This window comes from Lutjanus erythropterus, chromosome 9 (genome assembly GCF_056507025.1).
Source record: "Lutjanus erythropterus isolate fLutEry1 chromosome 9, fLutEry1.hap2, whole genome shotgun sequence".
Classification (NCBI taxonomy): Eukaryota; Metazoa; Chordata; class Actinopteri; order Lutjaniformes; family Lutjanidae; genus Lutjanus; species Lutjanus erythropterus.
The window spans coordinates 29,247,594-29,261,838 of NC_139325.1; the positions used below are offsets into that span (position 1 = coordinate 29,247,594).

The 14,245-nt window shown below is 38.5% G+C and overlaps 2 protein-coding genes across 2 annotated transcripts; one reads left to right on the top strand and one right to left on the bottom strand.

The window, feature by feature from the left end:
• The first annotated feature begins 4,595 nt into the window (after positions 1-4,595).
• On the top strand, positions 4,596-8,554 carry gja9a (gap junction protein alpha 9a). The gene is made up of 2 exons (XM_084727055.1): positions 4,596-5,974; positions 6,423-8,554. The coding sequence occupies exons 1-2, from the start codon at positions 5,922-5,924 to the stop codon at positions 7,942-7,944; spliced, it is 1,575 nt and encodes a 524-aa protein (XP_084583181.1). The 5' UTR covers positions 4,596-5,921; the 3' UTR covers positions 7,945-8,554.
• Positions 8,555-9,588: 1,034 nt separating this feature from the next.
• LOC146321780 (c-Myc-binding protein-like) lies at positions 9,589-13,870 on the bottom strand. Its single transcript, XM_084725736.1, has 5 exons — positions 13,687-13,870; positions 11,947-12,019; positions 11,375-11,423; positions 11,068-11,197; positions 9,589-9,917 (listed from the first exon to the last, which is right to left on the bottom strand). The coding sequence occupies exons 1-5, from the start codon at positions 13,699-13,701 to the stop codon at positions 9,876-9,878; spliced, it is 309 nt and encodes a 102-aa protein (XP_084581862.1). The 5' UTR covers positions 13,702-13,870; the 3' UTR covers positions 9,589-9,875.
• Positions 13,871-14,245: the final 375 nt, after the last annotated feature.

Consider the following 14,245-nt stretch of genomic DNA (forward strand, 5'->3'; position numbering starts at 1 on the left):
TTTTTAAAAAGTTAACACTAAAAGCCTTAAAGTCACACTCAGGAAGCTGTATGTTACTGACGTGTTTCAGAGCAAAGCTGCTCTCTTCAGGGACTATGTGAATGTAGTGCACAGGGTTTTTCTATTATTATTTTATATCAGAGTTTCCTCTTTTTAGACCTGAATTTGTGAGTTCAAGCACAAGAGTGCCCCCTGCTGTTAATGAGTAGCATGGCAGAAGGAATATTTTACATTTTAGTTGAGGAAAATGGGCTTTTAAAAAGTGAATAATTTAGAACCGATTTAAATGTTTTAAGCATGTTGATTTTGCCTTAATTTCAGATTTGATCTTTTCTGTGTTTGAGGGTTTTGCTTGTAAGATTTGAGGTCTTTTTGTACTTTTCATATTTATCAGAAAATTGATGAATACACTGATTATATTTTAGTATTTTTCTAAAATGAAAATGGAAATGATGCCAGACTGTGTAATTGAATTATTTTTTTGCTCCTCTATGCTGTTGCTAATGTTGAATCATCATGGAGTCTTATGGACTTTCAGTATTCATGAAATATGCCTTAAAGCCACAGTAGGCAGTTTAATTTTGGCATCAAAGGGCAAAAGTTCCATAATAACCTTTAAGCATCATGTAATCCAAGTGGTATGAGAGGAAATCAGACTTCTGCTCCTCCTTTTTTCTCTGTTTTCAAGCTTTAGAAGATCTTGCACCTGATGGGAGACTTTAGCCAATCACGGGTCGGTAAGATACAACCCCAATTCCAAAAAAGTTAGGGTGCTATGTAAAAAATAAAAACAATGCAATGATTTACAATTCTGACCTATATACTCAATAGAATACTGTACAAAGACAAGATATTTAATGTTCAAACTGGTAAACTTTATTGTATTTTGTATTCATTCTGAATTTGATGCCTGCGACATGTTTCAGAAAAGTTGGGACTGTGTCGGTAAACAGTTTATTATTGCATCTCCGAATGCAAGTTAAGACTCTGCCATGCAAAATGAAAGCCATATATCAGCAACAACCAGAAATACCACTGACTTCTGTGTGCCTGAGCTCATCTGAGATGAACTGACAGGCCCAGAGAGGTCTGTGGTATTTCTGTGGAACTTTTTCAGAGACGTTCCTGCTTATTTCAGCACGACAACACCAAGACACATTCTGCACGTGCTACAACAGTGTGGCTTCGTAGTAAAAGAGTTCAGATACTAGACTGACCTGCCTGCAGTCCAGACCTGTCAAACCTCGACAATGTGTCGTGCATTATGAGGCACAAAATACAACAACAGAGACCCCGGACTGTTGCGCAACTGAAGTCATAGATCAAGCAAGAATGAGAAAGAATTTCACTCCCAAACATTACGGGTTAAAAGAAAAAGTGATGTTACACAGTGGAGGCAGACATCATGTAGGTTATATTAAAAAAAAAAAAAAACTTTATAAGTTTGGACATTAAATATCTTGTATTTGGACTGTATTCAATTCATTGAATATAGATTGAAAAAGGATTTGCAAATCATTGCATTCTGTTTTTATTTATGTGTTTCACAGCATCCCAACTTTTTTTTTGGAATCAGGATTGTACTTGAATGTTCAGTCTCATTCCCGTAACGCTAAGTATTTCACAACCCGGGAATGATATCCGCTATCTTTCTCCAGAATCAGTTTCTGCTCCCACATTAAATGCAGTCATATCCCTCGCTGCATTAGTCACGTTACATGATGAATACATGTTGTTTGGCTTTATGACAGCACTAACAAGAAGAGAGAGTTTACAAATACATCTCAGGAAAAAAGGAATGACTGTTCAAAATGTTGGTGTTGCCCCTTCCTTTTGGCTTAATGCCCCTTTATTGTTTCAGTCACATCCTGTTGACAGGACATGGCTAATTACTTGTCGTAAAACTGATTTATTTTTCTTTCATACTTTTTTTTTTTTGCCTTGGAAATGCAAAACATTGTTTTTAAACACAAATACCCTGGAAACACCATATACTGTAACTTGTTAGTAAAATTAAGCAGTGGTTGGTGTCGTACAAAATGGCTGCTTAACTTTAGGGAAATTGATGTAAATTATAGTTTAGTAACAGTCCCTTTTCAATATCATAAGTCTATAAATCAAAACTCTAATATCACTGCTTTGACCAAAGACCAACCAGAAACCTCCTACACTTTTGTTCTGCATTTCAACAGCTCAATGTTTTAAGTATTTAAAATAAAATTTGTTTTTTTTTTATGTATTTGTCTTTTGTCAAGTTGAATCTGTAGCAGAAACAGGACAAGAATATTGATTTAGTCTGATGAATATATACAGAGTTAACAGTAAAGACAACATTTCCAATGGTCCTCCAATTCATTATCAATTAGCAGATCACACAGTGGTGTGTGTACATCAGTCTGCTGTTCAATGCTGCAGGGACTCTGTATGGCAGCAGCTGCATTTGCATTTGCTATTCTACAGTATGGAAAGTTCCATAGTTTCCAAACACAGCTCATCAATATAACTTAGTGCATCAATATTCAATTATCATGAGCTTGTTTGCATTGACCCTGAAACACACGGTAATGGTATGTTGCTTTATGTAGTGCAGCAGTCGACTATACTGCTTAAACATTGAAATCTGCAAGATTTTGTTTTTCTATCTTGATTTAAATATTTAAATTAAATATTTGCTGCTAAGCAGCCATTGCTATAGTGTTTTTGCATGGATTATTTCTCTCATTGGAAATGCATAGTTTTATATTAAAGAGTTCATGAGGACCCTGTTTTGAACTTGTTTGAACTTCACTGTGCAGAATGACGTAACAGATATATGCAGATTTTGACACTGGAAGAATGTCCTTATGATCACCGGAAATCCCATTTTCAGGGTTGGACCTATTTGTGACATCACATATTGTTCCGAGTTCAACAAAGTCAAAAGTGTGATACTGAAACTTGAACCCTCCAGCACACCGACAATGACAATGGACTTTATAGTGACGTAGGAAACGCTTGCTGAGCAGTTTAACTTGTAGATCTGGATTTTTACTGAAGGAGAGGAGTGGATGAAATTTTGAAGATTTTAACAGGATAATTTAACTTTTTTGAGAAAAGAACATATCAGATACACATTATTATTTAAAGTAGAGCAATTTGGAGGGGATCTTTAATTTGGTAAGAGTGACCCAAAAGGTCCTAAAGACAACAAATTCAGGAGTGTCAACTGGTGAGGATTTTGCACTTCATAAAAGGTTGCAGTTCATGACAAGTAAGTCAAAATAATATACTTGACTTTTGCCAGGGTGAAAGTTGGAAGCAAATTGTAAAGATCCTCTCCAGTGATGTTTTAAGACAAAATTAATTTGTCTTCTGTTGTTTCACCACAAAATTAGTTCAATAAGTTAATTACAAATTCTTAAAAGCACGGTTGCTCCTCCTTTTTTCATTGAACATTGTTGAATCTGTGAATATACATACAAATGTGTTTAGTTTAGAAATGCTGAAAACAAGATGTTCTCTTCTTCTACTTCTCTACTTCTTATAGGTATGTGTTAAACTTTTCCGTGAAGATGTTTTTCTTTCACAAAGCAAAAACGAACTTCCCTGTCAGCCTTGTAGTATCAAACTCTCCATGTACATCATCTTGCTCAATGAATTAGCAACAAGCAAAACACACTGAGTGGAGGGGGCTTTAAGGATATCACCATCTAGTACTGTTATATTTGAGAGATAGTCTCATAAATCAGTCTCTAAACACTTCACTAGGTAAAGACTGAGGACAGTGTCCCACCTTTTGTTGCTACAACTGGGAACAAACAATTATATACTGGCTCTGATCTGATTCACGCACCTGACTTTGAACTATTCTGAGCAAATTTCCACCAAAATGATCTGGTTCAGAACCTGAGAAGTTGGTTCCCTGCTAGCACCAAAAAACAGCGGTTTCCTTGGGAACCAAAGTGGGCGTGTCATGATCTAGGTTATTGTGTATTGTGTAGTGCCCTCTGTGGATCCTCTGACATCCTTGAATACAATGATTCCACCAAAAACTGGTGGAAAGGCAGGTTGGTTCACCAGATAGCAACAAGTTCCCAAGAATCCTAAATGGAGCCTGTTCAAAAACCAAAGCTAATTTGGTGGAAAAGGGCCATCAGAGTTTTTAAAAAAAAAAAAAAAAAAAAAAAAAAAAACCTGCACTGCAGAACCAACCAAAGTCATTAGGGCAGGTCTTCATACTGGGGCAGTGACTTAATTTAATTTAATTTATCACTATACAGGAAAAGACTTAAAGTAACATTACTGATGATAAAATCAGTTACAATTAAATGGGCATTAAAACTGGTTTACAGTTTGCCTTGTGCAGCACATAAAAGACAGAAAGACAAACAGCAACATGGACATTAAGAGACTTGCAAAAGTCGTGTGCTTACTACTGAGGAAAATGGGGCCAAAGCATTGTGCCTGGAGAGGCGTAGGTTTGTTAGTGGCCGTTCTCACTGCCATTTAAGCAACTGTTTTGCATTTAGAAATAATGATCAGGAATGTCTCTGCCTACTGGTTGTCTAGTTTTGCAAATCTATTCAAGAGACAACAGAAAACTCTGACCGATATCTCCAAAATTCACACACACACTCACACCAAAAATAACTAGATGGTTAAATGGCACTACGTGTAAGTTTAATTTTGGGGTGAACTGTCCTTTTTAGCATAAGATTTGAGTATTTCTTCCATCTCTGGAATTGATAGACAGTAAAACAGAGGACGCTCTGGGGCTGAAGTACAAGTGAAAATGGATTACCATGGATGAAAGGAAAAAAGGAGGAAATAGCACTGGGATTTTTCCCAATATGTGACCCCAGTGTGACCCTCTGTACCCCTTAATGTGTCTGTACCAGACTGGTTTGAATCAATCCTGCTCTGCTGGGCAGAATGGGAAGGTTTTAGGTCAGAGGGGAAAAGTTCAATTTAGGATCAAATTGACAGATGGGTGGAACAAATTTTGCACTGCAGCTGGTGGGTTCATTCTCATTAGGCTGGATCTTGGGTGCTGTTTGTTGTCTCCCACTCAAAATTTCATATCATGGGTGTGAAGCTGTAAGGAATCAGATTACAAGAATATTTATCACACGGAGGCATTTAAAGATATTTAGAATGGGATGTTGTGAAGAACAACAATTGGCAAGCACTCTAATCCATTGTGATAGATTTATTGCAAATGGGATAAAATAATGTGTCAAGCGCAGGAGGACTTAATTACATCCAGCGAGGAGCAGCAGAGTATGAAATCGGACATGATGACTCATTGACTTCTTCACTATAGTAGAAAACTATTGATCGCACAGGGCCTGTGTGGATAACTGACAGGTATTGATAATATGGGGATTCCAACCACAGTGACTATTCCTTTCTCTCTGCATGTGGAGCAAATGGACTCAAACAATTGAGTGCTAACACATTCTAAGCATGTAGTCTGGACTTGTAAAGCATCTATTAGTAAACAGCTTGGTTACTTAGACCCACATCTGATGTACACACCCAAACGAAGCACAAAAAGATATGTCTGGTGAGGTATTATTCTCTGATGTTGAAAAGCTGCAGCAGCTCTGTTGAGAAAAGAGTCTAAGTGATGTTATATCCAGACAAATACCTCCCAAAAAAGTCCTGACCTGCAAAGATTGAGGTCAATATCTGTGTTACAACTGGTTACAACCCCATCACTGTGAGGCCATGATCTAAATGCACCGCTGAAGCTGTCAGTATTGACTTTCTCTGGTCAGAGTAGTGTTGGCAACCTTCCCTCAGCAGCTCACTTGTTCCCACTTTGTTTCTGGCAGGGCTGAGGCAGAGGCGGGTCACTGAAGTTTGGGTGATGTGCAGTGGACTCATGTGGAGGGCGCTAACGATTTTTTAAAACTTTTTGGAGATCGTGTCAGGGCTGCATGACCCGAGGAGATTTAAGCCACCATCGGCAGTCTGTCCATGCCGCTGCAAGGTAAATGGAAACGGAAAGAGCACCAAGCGCTGGCAGCTCTGATTTATATAAACGACATCGCTGAGAGGAATGGTTTTATTTATCAAGACAAAAACTGGATAGGCGACCAAGGGAACATATCAGTGGATGTACAAGTCTTCTCTGTCTACTTTTAATATATCTTTTTACAAATATGTGACATTGTACACTTTTACTTTGCAAGTTTTCTACTAGTTAATGTTTCATTTTTCCAATTTAGAGGTACTGTCATTTTTTATACTTCTATTTCCAATTTCCAACTATTTTTTTTCTGCTGTTTATTTAATCTGAAAGGTTCTGTCTTAAAATGCAACCTATTTCTCAAATGTGTACTGTACCTCTTGTTTATTGTACTATTACCTTTAAGATACCATTTTAACTGTTTCTTCCCTAATTATTTCCTCTCTCTGTGTCACTGACTTTCTTCCAGTCACAATGGCAGAGTGAAGATGGGGGACTGGAACTTCCTTGGGGGGATTTTGGAGGAGGTGCATATCCATTCCACTATGGTAGGCAAGATCTGGCTCACCATCCTGTTCATCTTCCGTATGCTGGTCCTCGGCGTGGCGGCCGAGGACGTGTGGAATGACGAGCAGGCTGACTTCATATGCAACACGGAGCAGCCCGGTTGCAGAAATGTTTGCTACGACCTGGCTTTCCCCATCTCCCTCATCCGCTACTGGGTGCTGCAGGTCATCTTTGTGTCCTCTCCCTCACTGGTTTACATGGGCCACGCTCTCTACAGGCTGCGGGCGCTGGAGAAGGCGCGGCAGAGGAAGAAGGCTCTGCTGAGGAAGGAGCTGGAGCTGGTGGACGTGGAGTTGGCAGAAGCGAGGAAGAGGATTGAGCGGGAGATGAAGCAGCTCGATCAGGGGAAGCTCAACAAGGCTCCTCTGAGGGGCTCTCTGCTGCAAACATATGTGGCTCACATTGTCACCCGCTCTGTTGTTGAAGTGGCCTTCATGACGGGCCAGTACCTCCTGTATGGCTTTCACCTGTACCCGCTCTTCAAGTGTGAGCGGGATCCTTGTCCCAATGCTGTAGACTGTTACGTTTCCAGACCAACAGAGAAAAGCGTCTTCATGGTGTTCATGCAGTGCATTGCTGCAATCTCCCTCTCCCTGAACCTCTTGGAGATCATGCATCTGGGTTACAAGAAGATCAAAAAGGGGATCTTGGACTTCTACCCTCACTTGAGAGATGAGAGGGATGAACTCGATGACTATTACGCCAACAAATGTAAAAAAGAATCTGTTGTACAAATATGCACCGGTGCAGCCCGGAAGGCAACGATTGCCTCTGCACCCAGTGACTACACCCTCCTGATGGAGAGGGCGCAGGGTACAATCATGTACCCAAGCCTCATCAAACCTTCAAGTCTTCTACCTCTTCAGGGCGAGCTGACCACTCAGCAGGATTTGGATGACTCAAGATGTTGCGCTCAAAGCCCTCCAGATTGTAATGGCACCTCAACTACAAACGAGCCCTGCTCACCATGCTGTGGCTCTTTGATCAATCCAAAGCAGGAGGCTGAGGACTTTTTGAATCTTCCCCACCACAGTAAGGAGGAGGACATCAATGAAAGAGGGAGCCCAGACTCTCCAAAATGCCCACAGAAAGCTGCTCATGCTTCCTCCTTCCCTACACTGCCAGTCAGTGCAGTGAGGAGACCGTGGAGGGCTCATGGCTCCTTAAAATGCTCCACGGTGCTGGAGGGTAAAAGCTCTGATACAGATTCATACGGGGGTGCAAAGGCCAGTAGTGGACCTGCTCCCTGCTCTCGAACACAGTCAAAAGCAGACAGCAAACATCAAAGCCGGCCCTCCAGCCCAGACTCACTGGATGACTCCAGCTCAGGATCCAGACACAACCCCAGACCACCTTCCTCCAACTGCAAAACATCAATGGCGAGTAATGCAAGCAGCAGACGAGCGCCGGACCTGCAAGTCTAAACTTCAAATGAAAACTGTTTCCTCATTTGCATTACTGGTATACAGCAGTGCATGTCACAGGTGTCATTTCTACATTTAAATATAAACTATGGAGGATTTTACCCCCCAAAAAAACAATGCATAGACTCATACAAACAATCTCTCTTAATCATCACCTGCAACCCAACAGAACAGTGTGGCAGCGCCTGCATCTGCTGAGACCCTGTCCTCCGCCCATACCCTCTTATTTTCTCATTATTTTGCTGAGATCAGGATGCTTTACCCCCCCAGTACATCTACATTCAATGACCTGTGACTGAGACTCAACAATCATCTTTCTGGTGTGTTTACAAACAGCGACTGACAAATCCTGATTCTACCTTTGACTCATGGATTTAACAGGACTGTAAGCTGCCTTCAAACTGGTGAGACTCAGCTAATGTTTTTATTAGGTCTGCATTCTGTCCTCAACAATTCAGTCTAATAATGTAGCATGCTTTAATGCTATTTTCCATTCATCATAAATGTTTTTGGTGATATATTGCAGTAAAAATCAAGGACTTTTTAATGTTTGTTTAATGCAATTTGTTTTCCAAGTACTTTTGGAATAAACATTTGTTTACTAATGTGACTATTTGCATGTATTGCCACCAAATTAGCATGAATTTTCATCCTTTTTAGTTTGAGCTAACAGCTGCTTCATACATCTTGGATGCTCTGCATTGGGTCAAATATAGATCAACTGTTGTGTGTACTGTTTTTCACTGTAGTGTAGAATATATGTGTTATTGTGTGACTTCAGTGTTTTAAAAGATTAGTTCAGATTCACAGAAGTCACACCATAACAGCGGTTTCCAATCTGAAAAGACTGCCTGACACCAAGGTACAGCATTGAAAATATTCAAAATATAATGTACGCTTAAACTGATGTTGATTTTTTTGGTAGGCCTTATATAGGTGGCAGCTGACGCTGTCCACAGCAGTACATCATTAAGCTTCCTACACTGGTATGCCTGCTGCCTCTGCCAACTGGGGGCATGCCAACAACGCTCTACTGTAGGTAATACCCCCACTATTTACAAGTACCTCATATAAACCCTCTTCAAATCTTTAAGTCCTTGACATAAAACACTCCTGAGCATATCAATAAGCAGCTAACACAGCAGCTCTGTCCTCGCCAACAAGAATACTTTGGATTACTGCCCTCCTTAGTTTCGACTGTTTATTCTTGATCAGATAGCTGAAAATGATTAAATCTGATTGAACCTGGTAGAAAACCAGATGATCTGTTGTCTCCAGGGCCCATTCGTCTTTTATACCTGGTTTGTCTCCTGAGGTTGTTCATTTTTCATCAGTATAACTGTAGAATGTCAAATTATGACAGTTATGCAATATTGATAGTTACAGTATCAAAATTCTCAGCCATTCCAAATAAAATGTTTGATTGATATACTGCTGATATGTTCAATCAGTCATACAACAATATCTTAATTACAAGACTGTGCTTTATTTTACCACCAGCTCTCATTTTTAAGCTTTTACAATTATTTAAGTGGAGAAGTGTGTTGTTGTCACACAGTCATGTGGATCTAGACAAAGTGTGTATGTTTATGTCAGAAAAATACAATTATCAGCAGTATAATCAGATATTGCTCCCCCCCACACACAGAGCCCCTAAAAAAGTCCCACTTCTTAAGAACTAAAACACTTTCTATTGTAATAAGACTAAAGACAAGTTAACAAGAAGGATAACTTATATACATAAATGTACAGAATAAGTTAGTTTCTAAGAAACAAAGCTGGAAGATTTACAAAAGAATCACAGCACAGCTAAATAAAAAATCATTGGTTTTCACTTAACAGTGTCGTCTTGTCTTTAAATTCAAAGGGACAGCAATATAAACAAAAAAACATAAATATACACATTTCTTAGACCAAAGCTCTGCTGAGGTCTAGTCAGCTTTGGCTCCATCTTCTGGCTCATATTGCTGCAGCTGGAAAGATGGAGACGAAAATACATCTATGTTAGTACATTTAATTTGTCATCTTTTCAGAAATTTCATTTGTGGCTATTTTCTGACAAATATAACAAAAGACATCACAGCTATGGAAAGACAAGAGGGCTGATTAATATGCAAAAAAATAATAATTATAAAGCGATTATTTTGATATATATTGTGATTGAAATATTAGTCATGATTTTGTCAGGAATGGTAGGTTTTGCATTTTATTTTCACAGAAAAAAAAAAATTAAAATTGATGTGAATTTTGCTGATGTCTACAGAAACCCCGTGAGGCAAATGAGAAAAAAATTATGGCGATCCATTTTCTTAGTCTGATCTAGCCTAAATGATTCTTTCCTGTGTTTATGATAACAACAAGTGCCTTAATAATTTTTCTGAGTTACTTCTTTTAACTGTGAAAACAAGTGAAGAAAAAGGTGAGCTTAAATTTCTCTATTGACTCTGATCAAGAAATTTAAGTGGTGCGCTTCCACCTCTTGTGTCCAGAATAAGTAATACAACAACAAACACCCAACATGATACAGTAGAGTTCCTACACCATTTCCAAATCAAATTCAAGCGCATTTTAAGCATTTTCAAAGTGCATCTCCAAGCTTTTCCAGTAACTTACAGCTGTGGTAAACAAATTTCTAAACATATACATGCTCAAAATGACTTTTTCATTGCTCCATTGTGTCAGACAACAACACCATCAACTATTAAAAAATCCACAAAATTACACAACTGTCATATCACAAGGATTAATTTAAAGGATCTACACTGGACAGTATAAAGGATCTCTGAGCACATAAACATTTTAATCCTCTCCTGGAAATGACACCTGAGTTTAAGTCCAATTACAGTTTTACAATAATTACTGTTGTTAGAGACATATTCATTTATAACCTCAATAAAGAAACAATTGTTGAGCCATCGGCAAATCTGACATTGAAACATCAGATGAGTTACCCCTATATTCATTTGTATAAAGTGTAAATAAAAACAGAGAGATAGTGCTCCTCTGTGTGGCCCTTGTGTTGGTAATAATAGGGGAGGACTCTGCAGGGCTTACACCTTAGGTATTTTAAACAATATGGTGTCTGAAATGGCAAACAGAACTTTTAAGATAAGAAGGACTCACCCTTGCTTTGAGGTCTTTGTTTTCCTCTTCCAGACGTGCACACCGCTGCCTCAAGTCATTCACCTCCTGCTGCAGAGCCTCGGTGTCTGCTGATGTCGGGCCCACAGCACAGAAATGCTCCTTGACAAATCTGGAGGGAGGTGGTTAAAGACTCTACAGCCACATCCTTAATCACCTGAATTATTTAATATTATTTGTGTATTGACTTAAGTCCGAGGATCAGCTCACTACCAACTGAACCAAGAGACTTTCTTTCTGCAGCCACTCAATGGCTCAGCAGAGTCTGGTTGTGTGTATAGAAGGATACTCCAGAGCATTGCTGGGCCTTTCTGGTTGTTCGTACAAAGCCACTAGAACTGAAATCCAAGAGGGAAAAACAGAAAAGGGTTCAATAAAATTGCACAAGAATTGAGGAAACTACTGACAGGGCTGAGTATCAAATGTCAGTATTTTTGGATACTGACCAACACTGATACAGACCGAATGTCAGCAGCAAATATCTTGTTTACTTGTTCTTTGATTAGACATTTCCTGAGTTAAATAATAACTTCCTGCACTTACTTAGGCAAAGTTCTTGCACTGCTGCTTTGTGTTAAAACAAAATTAAAATTGACGCATTTGAGAAAAAGCACTATATTCCTCCATGTGATGTATCCAGAGTATTATTTTACTGCCAGTATTGGAAATTAAAAAAAAACAAAACAAAAACAAGACCCAGTCCTAGTCCTCAGTTTAGACCTATCAGGAAAGGATCTGTGTGCATCATTTTTACAAACATAGCAAGTTTCAGCTGTACCCTTGTCTTCAACTCTCCTGAGTTAATCTAAGTTTTTAGAGTAGTGCCCAAGCCCAGTGACAAAAGAGAAAAAAGTACCATACCACTGGTAAGGCTGTCAACGACACCCGCTTTCTCCAAGTATCTCCGAAATTGTTCCCTTTTAGAGTCTGAAGCCTGAAGAAGGAAAAGTGAGACGTTTTATTATCAAATGATTACAAAACTGTCAGTTGTTGGGTGTAGTTAATGAGAATACTATATAAAAAAACATAGATGCCAAAAAATCAAGATCAAAAAATCACCTCACACTTGATTTCTTCCATCAGTTGTTAATTTGTCTGCTTGAATAAATAGTTACATGAACTTGGAGGCTGTATTCAGATCCTTTACTTAAGTAATGGTGCTGTCACACGTCTGAACCAAGCTTCAAACTACGGTCAGAACCTACATCCTGTCATCATCGCCTACATGGTCTGTCTCTCCCTATATTTGACATTTTTCATGTGTCATCTTTGTAGCGTGTTTACAATTTGGTAGGTATCCTTATTTTAGTGACGTTTATGAAGAGAGGTGAATGACAGATTCACATTGTTGTCACCATATTATTATTAGAATAGCACTACTATCGGTAGTACCAAAGTGAAACAACAACTGAAAAGTGTCCACCTTTTAATGAGTTTTTTCCAGATGACTCTTTATAAAGTCATCAGACGAAATGTGAGTTTAACATCTGGTCTCCTCCTGTTCCCATGTGCTACTGCGGCGCACTTTGTTCTGTTTTGTTTTTCCTTCTTCCAGCTCTGATGATATCCAGTCGTAATTTCCTGTAATTGGTCCGAAACAGAGTGATCGGGACAAAGACCCAAAGTCTGGCTTTTTTGTCCGGACTGTGAGCCAGGGGAAATTTCGCACCTGTTATTTTGGTCCAGATCAAACTGAAAAGGTTGAAAGTTGGGACAAATGCAGGTAGATGCCCTAAAGGTACCAATACCAAACTGTATACATTCTCTGTTACAAGTGAAAGTCATGGATTTTACTTGAGTGAAATTATGAAAGTTTAATTTTACTGTTGTAGAAAAAAAGTTGCTCATTATTTCTCCATTAATTAACTGAAATTCTGATAAACAGTGAGAAATGCTGTCACAATTATCCAGAGCCTAAAGTGACACCTTCAGAATGGTTGCTTTGTCAAACAACAATCCAAACCTCTAAATTATTGCAAATACATGAAGATTATTCAAAGAAAAAAAAAAAGGCAAATCTTCATATTTTTTGAAGCTGGAACCACCAAATGACTTAAACGACTAAAAAAAAGTTTTTGGTCAACTAACTGATTAACTGACTACGCCTTCCAGGTGTACTTGTTCATTTTGATAGATTTTTAAATGCACAAATCTTAATTTGTAAAGAAACTAGTTAGATAAAACGAACATTTCCCTATTGGATGTCACCTAGTGGAGTAGAAGTAGAAAATGTCATGACAAGAAAAGACTGAAGTAAAGTTCAAGTGACCTGATTTGTACTTAAACAGAGTATTTGACTAACTGTAATTACAACCCACCACTAAAACGGTCAAATTATAACCCGCAGGCGAAAATGTTGGTCAAGAAACTGTTTGTAGCTGGTTTGTTGACAATATGTAATGGATTCTTAACTTCGTTTTATACACAAACATTTACCGTTACAACCCCCAAACACGAGCTCTCACAGGTGGTCAGTCTACTCACTGATGAACACCTGAACCTCTCGGTTTGCTAATATTAGCTAAGCTAGCTTACAGTTACTAGACAAAACACTTTATACAGAGCATCAGTTTCAGGTAAAGCGACAGCAAACACACTTACTCTATAATGTGCCATAATGACAGATGTTATAAAGTTGACTTTCTTCTTATATATACTACGTTTTGAGCCCCGCTTGAAATCACGCAAACAGTTCTGAAAAGCAGGTAAACTGCCGCCGGGTCGGAAAAGTTAGCTAAGTTTCGTTTATCACGTCCTTCAAGTAAATGCAGGGTTTGATGATGACTTCAGGTGTTCCTCGTAAAAATAAAAACACGTTTCAACTGCATGCATAAGAGAAAAGGTCCTCGTAATAGTATTATTTTTCCGACAGCGCTGGAGATAAATGAATAAATGAATAATTATGCGATTTAATGGTCAATTGATACTCAATATTTATTTATTTAATCGTCTGTTTGTTAATTTTGAGATCATATATTTAGAGTCTCATTTAATTTTTGATTCATTTGTTAATGGTAACAATTAAGCATTAAGTGGTTATTATTTTTGTATTAATCTTTAAGCAATTTACTACATAATATATGCATTTAATGTATACACACACGCCCACGCACACATTCACATATGTATTTGATTCTGCCCTTAATACCCTGAATAGATA